The following is a 15,086-nucleotide window of genomic DNA, read 5'->3' as shown; positions in this document are numbered from 1 at the left end:
TATTATATGAATTGATTATTGAGTTGGACAAGCATGGAGATGATTGTTCGGATTGAAATGATTGCCGTTATATCTTGGTCGTGAGTTCTGGATATGTGCTTTATGTTTTATACATGGGCGTATGGTTTATCCTTTGACACTTACACTATATAAATCACTGACTATGGATGATTATATGGTGATGATAGTCTTCCACTGTATCTACGATTGGCCTAACTTGTGTGCAGATGTTGGCCACTTTATATGTGCATGCCTCATTGAATTAATTGATGGTAAATTTAATGACTTTGTGGTTTCAATTACTCTTCTTCTTGTTACCGAGATTGATATGACGACGACGATATTGCTTGTGATAATGATTATCATATTTATTTTGATAGTATTTGTATATTCTTTGTGATTAGGTTACATTGTTGTCCCTACTACTAGCAACCTAGTACTCAATGAATCCATATGAACAACGGTGTTACAGGTAGATATTGCCCCGTGATATTTAGATGTATTGGATTTTGTTATGAGCCAGTATTATTCGAGTCAATAGATTTATGTATTGTGGAAATATCATTAGTATTGTGTTATCGTTTTCTAGATCACTTTTTGAGGTGGCAATTCTACTTCTCGCTGTATATAAGATTATTATCACATAGTAATGTGATCCCTATTGTCATTGTCATTGTTATTGTTATTGTTATTGATGTTATCACTAGTTTTCTATTTGATGGTGCATACAAACAATATGTATGATGTGCTCCGTGATATTCTGGAGGTACTAGTTTTTGCTATGATACGCAAGTCAATAGGTTTATATATTATAGAAAAATCTTTGGTACTGGGTTTTCTTGATTACTTACTTTTTGAATGGGAATGATCCTATTTCACTATTTGACATTAATAATTATCTTAGAGGATGTTTTTACTATTTTTTGAGTGGGATTCTACTTCTCGTTGTGTATACGATTGTCATCACATAGTAGTATGATTAGTATGATCATTGTTATTGTTGTTGATGTTATCACTAGTTTTTTTTCTGAACATGTATTATTCGAGTAAATAAGTTTATATATTGCTGCAAAAACTTAGCTACTTGAGTTTTCTTGATTACTTACCTTTTCAATGGGAATGATCTTATTGGGTTTTCACTATTTGACACTAATAAATATCTTAGAGGATTTTTTCACTACATTTGAGTTGGGATCTTACTTCTCACTTTATATATGATTGTCATAACATAGGAGTGTAATCGATATCGTCATTGTTATTATTATTGATGTTATCACTAGTTTTCTACTCGATGAGTATATACAAAAAATGTGTTTAATTGATGTGTCTCCTGAAATTCGGATGTACTAGGTTTTGTTATAAACTTATACTATCGAGTAAATAGGCTTATGTTGTAGAAAAAATATTTAGTACTAGATTTTCTTAATTACTTACTTTTTGAATGGGAATTATCTTGTTGGGTGTTCACTATATGACATCAAAAATTATCTCAAAAGGATGTTTTCTCTCCTTTCTGAGTGGAGATCTCACTTTTCACTGTATATGTGATTGTCATCACACAATAGTGTGATCACTGTAGTCATTGTTATTACTATTGATGTTATCACTAGTTTCTACTCGATGATACATATAAACAATATGTATGTTTCTCGTGATATTTGGATGTACTAGCTTTTGTTATGAACCTATATTATTCGAGTAAATAGGTGTATATATAGCTGAAAAATCTTTAGTAAGGGGTTTTCTTGGTCACTTACTTTTTGAATGGGAATTATCTTGCTAGGCTTACACTATATGACACACAATAGTGTGATCAGTGTAGTCATTGTTATTGTTGTCAATGTTATCACTATTTTTTTACTCGAAGAATACATATAAGCAATGTGTATGATGTGCCCCACGATATTCGCTACTTTCGGAGTGGATTAGTTTTTGTTATGAACCTATATTATTCGAGTAAATAGATTTATATCTTTCAGAAAAATCTTTACTACTGGGTTTTCTTAATTACTAACTTTTTAGGATTTTCACTATATGACATTAATAATTATGTTAGTAGATGTTTTCACTACTTTCTGAGTGGGGATCCTACTTCTCACTATAAATATGATCATTATCACATAATCGTATATGATTAGTATAGTCATTGTTATTTTTGTTGATGTTATCACTAGTTTTTTACTTGAATAATACATATAAACAATGCCTTTGATATGCCCCGTGATACTTGGATGTATTAGTTTTTGTTATGAACCTGTATTATTCGAGTAAATAGGTTTACATTTGTATTGGGTTTTCTTGATTACTTACTTTTTGTATTGGGAATTATTTTACATGGTGTTTTCACTATTTTCAGAGTGAAAATCCTACTTCTCACCGTATATATGATTGTCATCACATAGTAGTATAATGTTTTTTATGTTATCACTAGTTTTCTACTTGAAGAATACATATAAACAATTTGTTCCATGTGCCCCATGATATTCGAATGCACAAGATTTTGTGATGAACCTATATTATTCGAGTAAATAAGTTTATATATCGCAGAAAAATCTTTAGTAGTGAGTTTTCTTAATTATTTACTTTTTGAATGGGAATTGTCTTACTGAGCTTACACTATATGACATTGATAATTATTTAGAGGGATGTTTTCACGACTGTCTGAGTGTGGATTCTACTTCTTGATGTATATATAATTGTCACTACATAGTAGCGTGATCGATATAGTTATTGTTATCATTGTTTAATGCATATAAACAATGTGTATGATGTGCCCTATGATATTCGAATGTACTAGTTTTTGTTACGAACTTTTTAGTATCAAGTTTTTTAATACTTACTTTTTGAATGGGAATTATCCTACTGGATTTTCTCTATATGAGATTAATAATTATCTTAGTGGATGTTTTCAGTATATTTTGAGTGTGAATCCTACTTCTCATTGTATATATGATTGTAGTCACATAATAGTATGATCGATATAGTCATTATTGTTGTTGTTCTTGTTGTTGTTGTTATTGTTGATGATGATGATGTTATCACTAGTCTTCTACTCGATGATGCATATAATCAATGTGTATGATGCCTCATGATATTTGGATACACTAGTCATTTTATGAATCTGTATAATTCGAGTATATAGGTTTATATATTGCAGAAAAATCTTTAGCACCTGGTTTACTTTATTACTTACTTTTTGAATGAGAATAATTTTGATGGGATTACACCATATTACATTGATAATTATTTTAGAAGAATGTTTTTACTACTTTCTAGGTGGGGATCTTACTTTTCAATGTATATATGATTGTCATCACATAATAGTGTGATCAATATAATCATTGTTATTATTGTCGATGTTATTACTAGTATTCTATTCGATAAATACATATAAACAACGTGATATTCGAATGTACTAGTTTTTGTTATGACTTGTATTATTTGAGTAAATAGGTTTATATATTGCTGAAAAATCTTTAATTCTAGGTTTTCTTGATTACTTACTTTTTGAATGGGAATTATCTTATTGGGTTTTCACTCTGTGACATTGATGATTATCTTGAAGGATGCTTTCACTACTTTCTGAGTGTGGATCCCACTTCTTGCTCATAGCATTGTGATCAATCTAGTCATTATTGTTGTTGTTATCACTAGTTTTCTACTCTCGTGATATAATTTGAGATGTACTAGTTTTTGTTATGAACCTAATTATTCGAGTAAATAGGTTTACATGTTGTAGAAAAATCTTTAGTATTGGGTTTTCTTGATTACTTACTTTTTGAATGAGAATTATTCTTCTGGGTTTTCATTGTATAACATTGATAATTATCTTAAAGGATGTTTTCACAACATTGTGAGTGGGGATCCTATTTCTCTCTATATTTATGATTGTCATCACATAGTAGTGTGATCAATGTAGTCATTGTTATTTGTGTTCATGTTATTACTTGTTTTCTACTCAAATAATACATATCAACAATGTGTATGATGAATCTCGTGATATTCGGATGTCCTAGTTTTTGTTATGAAGCCATATTATTCGAGTAAATTGGTTTATATCTTGCAGAAAAAAATTTCGTACTGCATTTTGTTGTTTACTTACGTTTTGAATGGGAATTATCCTACTGGGTTTTTAATATATGACATTGATAATTATCTTAGTTGATGTTTTCACTACTTTCTGAGTGGGGATTTTACTTCTCACTGTAAATATGATTGTGTGATCACTTAATAGTGTGATTAGTATAGTCATTGTTATTTTTACTGATGTTATCACTAGTTTCTACTCGAAGAATACATATAAACAATGTGTATGATGTGCCTTGTGATATTCGGATGTCTAGTTTTTGGTATGAACCTGCAATATTCGAGTAAATAGGTTCATTAATTGCATAAAAATCTTTACTTCTGGGTTTTCTTAACTACTTACATTTTGAGTGGAAATTATCCTACTGGATTTTCACTATATGACATTGACAATTATATTTGAGGGATTTTTTTCGCTACTTTCTAAGTGGGGATCCTATTTCTTGTTGTATATTTGATTGTCATCATATAAAAGTGTGATCAATATGGTCATATTATTGTTTTTGATGTTATCACTAGTTTTCTACTCGAAGAATACATATAGAAAATGTCTTCGATGTGCCCCGTGATATTTGAATGAATTAGACTTTGTGATGAACATATATCATTAGAGTATATCTGTTTATATATTGCAGAAAATCTTTCATATTGGGTTTTTTGGTCACATACCCTATTGGGTTTCACTATATGACATTGACTATTATCTTAAAAGGATGTTTTCACTACTTTTTAAATGGGGATCCTACTTCTCGCTGTATAAGTGTTAGCCATCACATTGTAGTGTGATCAATATAGTCATTGTTATTATTGTTGATGTTATCATTAGTTTTCTATATGATGTGCTCCATGATATTCAGATGTACTAGTTTTTGTTATGAACTTATATTATTCAAATAAAATTCTTTAGTTTTAGGTATCTTGGTTACTTACTTTTTGAATGAGAATTATATTATTGATTTTTCACTATATGATATTGATAATTATCTTAGATAAATGTTTTCAATACTTTCTGAGTGGGGATCCTACTTCTCACTGTATATATGATACTTATCACATAGTAGTGTGATCAGTATAGTCATTGTTATTATTGTTGATGTTATCAGTAGTTTTGTACTCGATGAATACATATAAAGAATGTGTCTGGATGTGGATCTCAAACACAGTTAACTAGACCTGATTTTGTTGTGAACTCCAGTTGTGATTAGAATAGATTTAGACCATGAGAAACGTTATTCGCTATGGACTTCTATGAAAACCACTTTCCTTTGTAATATATTTGTGCAAGCACACTGGATTGAGGGTGGAAGTGGAACGAGGGCAAGAAGAGGAGGACAGTGTGGTGGTGATACAATGATTCTGCTGCTTGAACACAAGAGGGCACTGCATTTCTTTTTGTATGCTTGTTCATATTCTTTAGACAGCACTTGTAAGGATGTATTCATTCATAGTTTTTACATTCTTTATCATATCTCATCATTAGCTGGACTTATGATTGTCTAAACGCCATGCCCAAAAAGCCTTTTTCTGTATGTAAGCATGCCATAGTTATACTCAGTTTATGTTTTGATCGTTTGCTAGCCAATTTTTTCGACTCAAATTTGATGTGCCTGCCTCTGTGGCTGATTGAAATGTTCCTTCCCTTTAAACTTGGAATTTTTTACTCTCTCATCTGGTAGTTCTTTGGAATTTGTGATTCTATTTCTACTTAATTGTGATGGATGACCGGAAGTGAATAGATGCATGAGTCGCCGTCGGGCGAGTCAAGAATACAGGGACGGTGAGGAAGATGTTCTCGCTTTCACCTTTGTAACCAAACCTGATGCTGGAAAACTTCCATGCCCCCGTCAAAAGTGTGTGCTCTCTCCATAAGAGTCGAGCGACAGCACACAGATCATTTGGTAGTGAATGGTATCATGCGAGGGAATGACATTGGGACTTCATATGATTCCTGAATGACATGAGATGAGGACACTGTTGAGATGATTCGTGGTGCTTGTGGAGTGATCCGGGGGTGAAACGGACGATAATTTTGGTGGAGATTCCCAACTAGAACTTGGCTTAGAAGAAGATGTCCTGCAACCACTCATTCAAACTTACATGAAATGAACAAAATCATTGATAGTTTTAGTCTAAAGTAGGAGAAGATAACATGCCTGCCCTAAGAATTGCAAGCTATCCTGGAAGCAAAATTCCGATAAGGAGAGGTGCACAGAATATGGAGCTTCTCGCTGGGAAAACTATGAAGAAGAAACTCCTGTGGACGTCATAATAGGAAGAGGAAGTAGAGGAGGAAGAAGAAAGTTCTCGGCAACCGTGGGGTTGTCTCTTTCTCTCGCCGCCTCAAGTTACGTTAAATCGACTTATATTCCGTCTGGATGACATTTTCTATGGACCCACTAAAATAAGGATCCTTTAAGCCATGACTACAACAATTATTTATGTGAACTAAAACATCCGATTTGATGAGGTGGCACGAGGAGGATCGTACCAAGATCGGTGTTGTGAATACCCTGCAAGTCTTGTTATCGATTAAATTTAGGTCTTTGGCTTGCGTAAGTAGCATGAATCTGGAGTAATTTGTATGCAATTGGTAAGATAAAAGTGGTTGGCCTCCGATTTCTGAAATTGGAAATCCTTCAATACCTAAATCAATTGTGACGATGGTGAGTTATTGCGACACGTTATCCTTGGAATGGTGAGATCGTCTTTTCACAATGCAAAGATAACGACGTCGACGATGCATGACGTGATTTCGTATACAGATCTCTTTTATTGTGCTGTACCCTTAGCTTAGCTAACTCGATCTTGATATTCGGTCTTTTGATTCCTTCGACGCAACAATTCCGCGATTGTTTGCAAAAACCTCCCACGCATCTCTGGTTAATTTAATATTGATCCACTTGCTTTGTTTGAATATACATTTGACTAAGTGAACATGTCATGAAGTTGAAATGTGTGCTTAATTCCCTCTTACTTGAATCCCATTTTCCCTTCTCTTGATTATTTTTGTTCATTATTTTTTACAACGAAATTTTGCTGAACAGTCCTGGCCTCATCAAATTGAAAAAACCACCGCCACAGCCTACAAGCGCCATAGTCACAGACAACTTCAGCTCTCTTAACACTGCAGAAGCAGAACACACTGTTATCTTACCATATTTGTGCAGTACGGAGGATAGGGTTATTCGGCAAATCATGCGGAGATAACCTTTTTGGACGATGAACTGTTGAAGGTAAGAATATAAGAAGGTTCTGATGAAAAAGAATGCAAAGATATAAGCCGGACGAACTCCCGAGCAAGGAATTGCACAATCATAAGGAGCAGAGTAATAGGGAAAATAAAGATTTTCCTACAGACGGAACATGTGAGGTCGTAAAGATGTTTCCTTAGGAACAAAATTATCAGGCCATTGGAGAACGTCGTGACGACGTTTGTTTAGGAAAGAAATAATTAGTCTCTACAATCAATGTACATATGGGACTAATCTGTACTGGCAATGTATAGCAATTGCCATTTACCAATTCTGTAACTACCCTACTTTCATGTGAAACTACAACTCAGTCTTTCCGTTTGGAAGACCCAAGAACAAAACCGTCATCCATGAGATATAAAGGGCCCCTGAAGCCGCAACTATCAGCAAATACATGATACACACGGTTGATTTGTTTTTGCTTATTGACAGGCGCGAGGAGGAAGGTTTTACAACTGTTTCTTCTTCTTCTGCAAATAAGAGTAGCTTCTCTGAAAACTGAGCACTGCCCACACCAAGTGCCATAACCCCATGTCAGGCCAAAGAGCATCAGGTGCGTATAAGGGGCAATAAGCGGTTTGCCAAAGAAGGAAATTGCTCAGCCTAGTCTCGCCCGAACTTCTTATGACTATGTCTGGATCAGGCGCCACGGCCATGTACATATTCTTCTCGATATCTACCAAGTTTATGATTGGATACTTGTTCTAGATCTTATCAAGGCTCCCTTGTGGCGATCGAATTAAACTTATCGAGCAAGATCGCGAATTCTCTTGTTCGTGGCGTTATAGCGTGGATTGGTTGACACAGGTTCGTCAACAGGTCGCGTTCATACCGATATTACCAATCACGGGTTCGAATTGGGGGTTGAGGTCGGCAATTCGTAACTCATAGATCTTCGTAGAACGATCATCTTCCGCACGATTCATATCATCCGGTATCGTGAGCTAGTTCTACAAGGTCTAGTTATCCTACTTTTATTGCTTTTCATTCATCAATCTAGGATTTATAGAAACTAGGGTTTATAGAATTAGGGTTTCGTTATTAATCGAATTAGGGTTCGAATTTGTTCTTCTTGTGATTTCAATTTTGATTTAGGGTTTTCGGTCCTAGTTGTTTTTTTTTATATTGTACGTGAGTTCGTCAAAAAAAAATTCAGGCCAAAAAAAAGCCAAAAAAAAATCGGCAAAAGAAAAAGCCAAAAAAAAAAAAATTCGGCAAAAAAAAAATCGGCCAAAAAAAAAAAAAGTTTCGGCCAAAAAAAAATTCAAGAGGACGACTCGTTTGTTTTTATCATTGATAGTTGGACCGAATAGAAAAAAAAATTTCATAGCGAAATTGAATCGAATCCGAATTTAGCGAAAATTTGCTTGAATTCTTGAGTTGAGCGGTATATTCTTGAATTTGATCTTGCTTGGTGGTTTATCGATTGTTGTGAGGAGCTTGTGAGACTGGATTCAAGTCTGAAAAAAGAGCTTGCTAGAAAGAAACGAGAGGTAAAAGGCAAGAGTGTGTGAGTCTAATTGAGGGAAGAAAAAGCCGAAATGAGTTAAACACAAGAGGAGTGACAAGCACTTTGAGCGGAAAACGTGAGGGAGTGACTAGTGAGATTTCTTTTATCTCTAACATTTTCTTGCAGGTTTAAAAAAAAAATGTCGGGCTCAGGCCAGGAAGTGTGAATCAAGGGAGGATCGCACTCATCCAAGGGATGATGCGATTTTAGCGGCATCCAGCAAATTGAGTTTACAAATTGAAGCACTTAGCAACCGAGTTGCAAGATGTGAGACAAGACTTGAAGATGACCAAGAGCCACCACGAGGGAGGCCACAAAATCGGCGAGAGGAGCTGAGGGCACGAGCCCTAGATGGCAACGGCAATTTGATGATGCATATGTGTCCGATCTGAGAAGATGATCGAGATGGCAAGTTTGAGAGGAGAAACGGACGCCGAGGATTTAGACGTCGAGAAGATGATGACCTTGGCAACATCAAGATGAAGATTCCATCTTTTCAAGGAAAGAATGATCCCGATGCGTATCTAGAATGGGAGAAACGGATGGAGATGGTATTTGATTGCCGCGATATTCGGAACTCAAAAGGTAAAAATTGCACTTGTTGAATTCACCGATTATGCTATAATTTGGTGGGATCAACTTATGACTAACGGGAGACGCAATGGTGAAAGACCAATAGAAACGTGGGATGAGATGAAAGCGGTGATGAGGAGGCGCTTTATACCTAGTCATTACCACGAGACTTGTTCCATAAGCTGCAAAATCTCACACAAGGCAATAGGAGTGTGGAAGAATACCATAAAGAGATGGAGCTTGCTATGATCCGCGCTAATGTGGTGGAAGACCGTGAGGCCACAATGTCACGATTTTTGTGTGGTTTGAGCCGAGATATGTGCGAGAGGCACATAGTGGTGGTTTAATGGGGCATTTTGGAATCAATAAGACTTATGAAGTCTTGCATGAACATTTTTTGGCCACACATGAAACGAGATGTCACACGAGTTTGTGAGAGATGTATCGCATGTAGCTGGCTAAGTCTACGATTAAACCACATGGTTTGTATACACCTTTGCCTATCCCGACGCATCCTTGGGTTGATATCTCTATGGATTTTGTGTTAGGATTGCCTAGGTCTAAGCATGGCAAGGATTCTATTTTTGTGGTTGTTGATCGATTTTCAAAGATGGCTCATTTTATACCTTGTCATAAATCGATGATGCATCGAATGTTGCTGAATTGTTCTTTCGTGAGGTTGTGCGTTTGCATGGCATGCCTAGGTCCATTGTTTCGATCGAGATACTAAATTTCTAAGCTACTTTTGGAAGACATTGTGGAAGAAGTTAGGTACACAACTTTTATTCTCTACTACTTGTCATCCACAAACCGATGGTCAAACCGAAGTAGTTAATAGGACTTTAGGGACATTATTACGTGCTATCATTAAAAAGAACATTAAGTCTTGGGAAGATTGTTTACCGCATGTTGAGTTTGCTTATAATAGGAGCCAAATTTGGATGGACGCTTGGAAACGGGCCGCTGATCAATACTCACTACTTTAGTAGTGATTGATGACGTTTTTAGTGATTTGGAGTCGTTTAGATGAACTTTTAGGCCTTTTTCCATTTTTGGACAAATTTTAGCAATTAAGGTTATTTTTGTAATTTTAATCCTAGTAGGATTAGGATTAGGGTTAGCACCCTATATAAGGTTGCTTATAGATTTCTAAGAGGAGAGACATAATTTTATAGAGAGAAGTTTTCTTCTTGAGTTCTTTTGAGGACTAGATCTTATCAGGCTCCTTTGGCGATCGAATTAAACTTATCGAAGAAGATCGCGAATTCTCTTGTTCGTGGCGTTATAGCGTGGATTGGTTGACACGGGTTCGTCAACAGGTCGCGTTCATACCGATATTACCAATCACAGGTTCGATTGGGGGTTGAGGTCAACAATTCGTAACTCATAGATCTTCGTAGAACGATCATCTTCCGCTTGATTCATATCACTTGTGCATCTTCTCAATAGCATCTGATCTTTCTTGATGTGATCCCTGTCCAACATGTTTGAAGATGCCGTTTTTTGTCTCCGCCCCCTTGACTCTTTTGACTCCACAACTGCAAGGGGAAATAGGCACTCCTAGTTCATCCAGCTGACCATTCATTTCCTTGATTTCTACATTTCCTTCAAAAACATTAGCTTCATCTAGCTTCTCTTCACAGGATCTTTGGACAGTGTGCACTATTTCATCGCAAGAAGTATAGGCCACGCATATCAAAAGGACAGTCTTATTGTTGCTTGCAGTAGCCTTCATGGCCTTCTCTGCTGCAATCTGAACATTCTCATTTAAAAGTTTCAAGTTCCCTATGAAGTGCATCCTTATGCCATATCGATCAAGAACACTTCCTGTCTTGAGCAATTCCTCAATTTTTTCCACCATTAAATCCATCGGACATTGGACCTCATTAGGCCGTCTCTTAAAATTGTCGATGCTGAAGGCATAGACTGTTACATACCTTATTCCCAAATCATAGCAGTAACCAAGAATAGTCATGAGAGATGAAAATCCGGCCCTGTGGCCGTCCCCTTCGACTAGGTTTCGCCTCTTAGCATATCTCCTGTTTCCATCCATGATGAAGGCGACGTAACTGGGGATGGGGCCCACAGACAGGGCTCTGAATAAGCACTTTCTCAGAAAACCACACATAGTTTCCATGATTCTACTGCTACTGCTGCTTTCTTGCTGCATTGTATGTTCCACAAGCAAATTCAGCCAAATAGTGCAAACATGACCTGCAAAAGACGAATTCATGCTCAGACACTGCGAAGTGTAATGTCCAGGTGTTAAATCAAGAAGAGAGTGGCTAATGTTCCAAGGGAATTGGAGTCAAAAGAGAACGGTTTGGTGAGAACAATACAATACAGAAGGAAGCTGAGTAACCGCACAATGCAAAGCCAACATGAACAACTGATGTGTGTCCGTACTAGGAAAGAAATCCCAATGAGGCAGAATGCTTTCATTATGTCTTCCTTTAGCTATAATCGGCATGTTGTTTTTCACTTGATTTCTCTAGAAAAAAGAGAGCATATTTTGTGCACTAATGTGGTTCCAATTGCAACAGAGTTTTACTAAGCAATAGCAACCTCTCATGATCATTCCAGCGATTGCTTAAAATGCAACCATAAATGTTATATCGCTAGACGAACTGTTCTCCACATCTTGAAACAAAAAGCATTTTATCGATGGACCACTACATGCATTTTACACCCCATGCTCGTCTAGGAAAGGAAAGCGTCAGCTTTCTAGTAGCACAGAGACGACAGCACCCAAAATTAAGCTGTCGATTAGCATTAACTGAATGAAAACCGGAGGAGAAGGTACAGCCGAACTCCACCACTTGGTTGCTAAATTTTAATAAAACATGAAAGTTAACCATTTTTCCCGGTACCCATCTGCAATGACCATATTTGCAATCCAAACCCAATTTACCTCCCCAAACTTGCATTTTGCTGACTAGCTCGCCCTCTTCAAATTGATAGGGGATGATCATGAGTTAGGGGCTTATGAATCTTTCAGATTAGAGGAAATTACCTATTGATTCAGAAAGTTACCACCATACACACAGGAAGTAGAAATCTGGAAGAACAACTCTTGAAAAAGAACAGAGCCAAATGAAACTTTTAATGTGATTCTTTGTTCAACAAAGAAATCATCACAAATTTTCGACAAGAGCAATGCAAACTATTCGTTGACTAATGGTCACTCAACATTGTTAACTTCATCACCAACTCGAACATATACGTTTTTTTTAGATGGCAGTATCAAACTCAAGCCATGTAAAGGCAGAAAATGCGAAGAAAAATCTCAAGATGGCAGCACCAGGTTCGAGCATCATCGGCCTGAATGCAAGCAATTTACTCGTTTTGCACCAGAATTTGACAAGGCTAAAATGAAAAGGGAATTGAAAAGGGAGATTCAAATGGAGCCACTGACGAAAAAAAAACACCAGCAATCAAAAATGGAGAAGCATAAAGCAACTAACTCCGAACTCAAAGCATTTCAGAAAAATGCACATGAACATAATAAAAACTCGACAACAGAACATTGTTATATGACCGAGAAAGAGGACAAAAACAGTGAGCTTTGTCGCTTACCCCATGGTTTTGCGCGAGGAATCTCGTGAAACTTGTGGCTGATTTGCTTCCGTGACTCTGTGGTAGACTGTTCTTCAAAAAACTGGAAACTACCGGCCCCCAAAACTTGTAAAAAATTGAAAAGGGCCTGAACTTTCCAGTGGCATTGGATTTGTGAGGCCGTTGTTCATCCCTCTTAGACAGGTGTTACGAAAGCATGGACATGGGGTCACCTTTCACGCATGAGCGAGACACCCATCTTAACTCACCCTCTCAATGTGTAAATAATATCTGTTCAATTCTATGAATGATAGTGTTAGTAAACGAGCGATCAGAATGAAACAAATCCACTAAAATTTGCCAAAAAAGAAGACAGATACGCGCAGATGGCAACCAGCGATTGCCGAGCGAGTCCGAGAATAGATTTTCAAATCGAGAAGAGAGTTTACGTGACGTTACCCCTTCGTTTGTTCCGGTCCAAACTCTCGTTTCCGCTTTTGGTTTCTGCTTTTGTTCTTGTTCATCTTTAGGACTTATGCATTTGATTGGATATGATATGAAAAATAGAAAATAAACGAATAAACCGAGAAATCGCCAAATTTTTATTGTTGAGATAGGGAAAACTTTGCAAGTGTGACATGTATAAAAGTATAATCCTCCCTACAAAAGTGACAGGTTCCATTAAATTTGCCGATGTACATACATATTAGTACATGTGTCACATTTACCTAAGTTGTGTTCGCAACCCGGTCTACCTAAATCCATTCATTTGTAACTTTGTATGGACGGAAGTGAAGGAAAAAGAGAGAAAATTAAGACTCCGTTTATTTCGTAAAAGGGAAAACATTTCCTCGTTTTTCAGCATTTAGTTCGATTAAGAAAACGAGTCAACGGAAAAATTATACTTTAATTTAGGAAAATGATTTCCTCTTTGAAAAATCGAAAAACATTTTCCAAAATATGACTAGATATCGACGGTTGGATCCGAAATTCTACGCTTTGACATGGGAACCCCAATCTGGTTCCGAATCCTAACGTTCAGGACCAGGTCTCCAGCGTCCGGGCACAAATCCATTGAGGCCTAGGCCAAGCCGCCGACACCCACCACTCGGGTCCATCAAGGTCAAGCCTAAAGCCATAAAGTTTGTGCCTAATGCACAGCACCCAAGCCCAGGTCCATAAAGGCAGTGTTTGGGTCCTCGACGCTTGAGCTTAGGTCCCTGGCACTCAAGCACGGGTCCACAAAAGCCATGCGCAATTCTCGGCGCTTGGGCTTGGGTTTTTAGTAATGAAACTTCATTCTTCTAAAATATTTTTAAAAAAATATTTTCTTTTTTCTCTTTATTTTCCTTTCTTTCTTTTATTTTTTCCTTCTTCCTCGGCCGGTGGCCGGTGACGGCCAACAACCAGCCCCAGGCGAGGGACAAGCTCGCCAATCCTCAGGCAAGCTCGGCCTGCTGGAATCTAGCAAGATCGAGCCTCGCTGGCCTTGGGTGAGCTCGTCCCTCACATGTGGCCATGGCCGAGGAAGAAGGAAAAAGAAAAAAAATTCAAATAATTAAAAATTCAAATTTTTTTGATAATTTTTCCAGGAAAATCAAAGCAGATTTTTCATACCAAACGGCGGAAAATATTTTCTAGTTCATTTTCAGGTTTCAGCCAAACACCGAAAAATATTGTCATTTTCCCATATATCACATTTTTCGCGAAACAAACGGAGCTTAAAGAAAAAATTATTTCTTATGCATAGGTTGTATTTGATCCATGGGCAAACTCTAGTATGGTCTATGCAAAAATTATAGGTCCGGCGGTTAGGCTTTTAAGCGATCTCGCCCAAGCTAACTTACAACTAAAAACTTAGACTATTCAAGAAATCAATTGCGCCCGTTGACCAAGAGACATTCTCCGGTGCACGTGAACTCAGTGGATCGGATCCCAGCCTTTAAATTAGGAAAAATGACACAAACAGTCCCTGAATTTTGGCCCAATATGCAATTTGGTCCTTGAACTTTTAATTTATTCAATGTAGTCCCTGAACTTTAACCAAATGTGCAATGTGATCCCTGAACTTTAATTTGTTCAAAGTCATCCCTGAACTTTTGATACATATT

General features: G+C 36.8%; 1 protein-coding gene across 1 annotated transcript; it reads right to left on the bottom strand.

Annotated features, from left to right (window-relative positions):
- Window positions 1-7,690: 7,690 nt before the first annotated feature.
- LOC115669607 (dehydrodolichyl diphosphate synthase 6-like) lies at window positions 7,691-11,605 on the bottom strand. The gene is made up of 3 exons (XM_056320584.1): window positions 10,851-11,605; window positions 9,127-9,235; window positions 7,691-8,041 (listed from the first exon to the last, which is right to left on the bottom strand). The coding sequence occupies exons 1-3, from the start codon at window positions 11,588-11,590 to the stop codon at window positions 7,787-7,789; spliced, it is 1,104 nt and encodes a 367-aa protein (XP_056176559.1). The 5' UTR covers window positions 11,591-11,605; the 3' UTR covers window positions 7,691-7,786.
- Between the last annotated feature and the right edge of the window lie 3,481 nt (window positions 11,606-15,086).

This window comes from Syzygium oleosum, unplaced genomic scaffold (genome assembly GCF_021117445.2).
Source record: "Syzygium oleosum isolate NSW1041296 unplaced genomic scaffold, Sole_v2.1 Sole_v2.20, whole genome shotgun sequence".
NCBI classification, from domain to species: Eukaryota; Viridiplantae; Streptophyta; class Magnoliopsida; order Myrtales; family Myrtaceae; genus Syzygium; species Syzygium oleosum.
The sequence above is the reverse complement of the archived record's forward strand: the minus strand, read 5'-3'. Positions and strand labels throughout refer to the sequence as shown.